A 1643-nucleotide genomic window follows, 5' to 3' on the forward strand; every position below is an offset into this window, starting at 1 on the left:
CAAAATGTACAGAGGAAATGACTGCTACCTGGCACTTGGACTCCATAAACGTTGGCCTCTTTGAGACAATCACTGAGCGTCAGGATGTCAGACACCTCGTTTGTGGCCACATTCTCACCTTTCCACCTGTTGAACAAACAAGTTGCAACTCATATCGATTTTGATTTTGTTTATAAAAAGTACAATTTACAAAATACTCGCGTGAGAAACAAACCATAACAATAAGGTTGTACATTAAGTGTTGCAGGACTGTCTCGTAAAAATTCTCCAGTTTAGATAGTTGTGGTAGAAAGAGAGTTGTAATAATAATGGATTGCATCTCAAACGGGAAGTAGATCATCATTTCAATACAAAAGAAATACAAAAGCACATTTGGGAGAAAAAAACTAATAAACCTTGTGTTTTTTTTTTTTATTTCATAATTTTTCTTTTTTCTAAATTTATACAAAAAGTGGCAGAATTTCTCTTAAACCTGCTGCAGCTAAATTAACGAGTAAAGAGATTCTACTCTACATTAAAATCACTGTGTACATGAGTTCTGTACCTGAATGTGTCACCTACACGATCCTGAAAGTAAATGAAGTTGTCTTTATCAATCTTCATTAGGTCTCCACTGTTGAAGTAAAGATCTCCCTTCTTGAGAACATTGCGAAGTCTTTTCCTTTCCGTTTGTTCCTCGTTCTGGGCGTATCCCACGAAAGGAGCGATGTCTGTGATCTTCGACACCAGCAGTCCTGTCTCACCTTAAGGAGAAAGACAACGAGACATGTCTTTTACAGCCGTTGTCTATCAATGGAATACTTTCCCCCATCTTCGAGGTCCTGATTTAGTTGGTAAACAGCCCCTGCTGTCTACAAGATCCAGATGTTATATCGAGGGTCATGGTGCATAAAATAAGCATAGACATATATATCAAGTTTAGGCTGGAGTTTCTTCACCTTTGAGCGACACCACACAGAGGCCGTTAGCATCTCGAATCGGTTCATCCCGCTCCGTGTCGTACTTAATAAGAGTGAAGGGAAACAGCTTCTACAGGAGTAAAGAAGTAAAGACATTAGAGTTGCTTTATATGCATTATACAGTTGAATAAAAATAATCTATTGACAGACATGACATTCTAATAAATGACATATGTGTGATTTCAACAAATGTATATATATATATATATATACGTACCTACTTTTACACACACACTTATTAATTGGCTGTAATTGATAGCAGGAAGACTGTTGACAGAATATTTTTTTATTTTTCCATTCTTACCTGATGAAAAAAGTTAACTCGCCCAATAGCTCCAATTTTCCCGGCGTAGTTGATAAATCCCACATTTCCCTCTGTGGAGGCGTAAAACTCTCGGACCTGAATGTTTCCAAAGCGATTGAGAAACTCCCTCCATATCTCTGCTCTGATCCCGTTGCCAATGGCCATTCTTACTTTATGTTCCTTGTCATTTTCTTTCTGCATTGTCACATAAAAAAAGAAAATTAATAGATCAAGCATTTTGCAAATATTACAAAAATACATGATTGATAGTTGCTGGAATTGACTGACTGTAAAAATCTTATCAAACATAGAAGAAATAGTGGAGGTGGGGCCAAAAAACACCTGTCAGCAGTTTTTAAGGGGGTTTATAAAATGTGAGA

The 1643-nt window shown here is 37.0% G+C and overlaps 1 protein-coding gene across 1 annotated transcript; it reads right to left on the bottom strand.

The window, feature by feature from the left end:
• Positions 1-28: 28 nt before the first annotated feature.
• On the bottom strand, positions 29-1628 carry LOC116380755 (very long-chain acyl-CoA synthetase-like; the record flags this gene model as incomplete). The annotated part of the gene is made up of 4 exons (XM_031842629.1): positions 1264-1628; positions 939-1029; positions 545-743; positions 29-126 (listed from the first exon to the last, which is right to left on the bottom strand). Coding segments are annotated over exons 1-4 (697 nt in total), but the record flags the coding sequence as incomplete, so codon positions are not given.
• Between the last annotated feature and the right edge of the window lie 15 nt (positions 1629-1643).

The sequence above is a fragment of the Anarrhichthys ocellatus genome, unplaced genomic scaffold (genome assembly GCF_004355925.1).
Source record: "Anarrhichthys ocellatus isolate YVR2014 unplaced genomic scaffold, GSC_Weel_1.0 scaffold8686, whole genome shotgun sequence".
In the NCBI taxonomy this organism is placed as follows: domain Eukaryota; kingdom Metazoa; phylum Chordata; class Actinopteri; order Perciformes; family Anarhichadidae; genus Anarrhichthys; species Anarrhichthys ocellatus.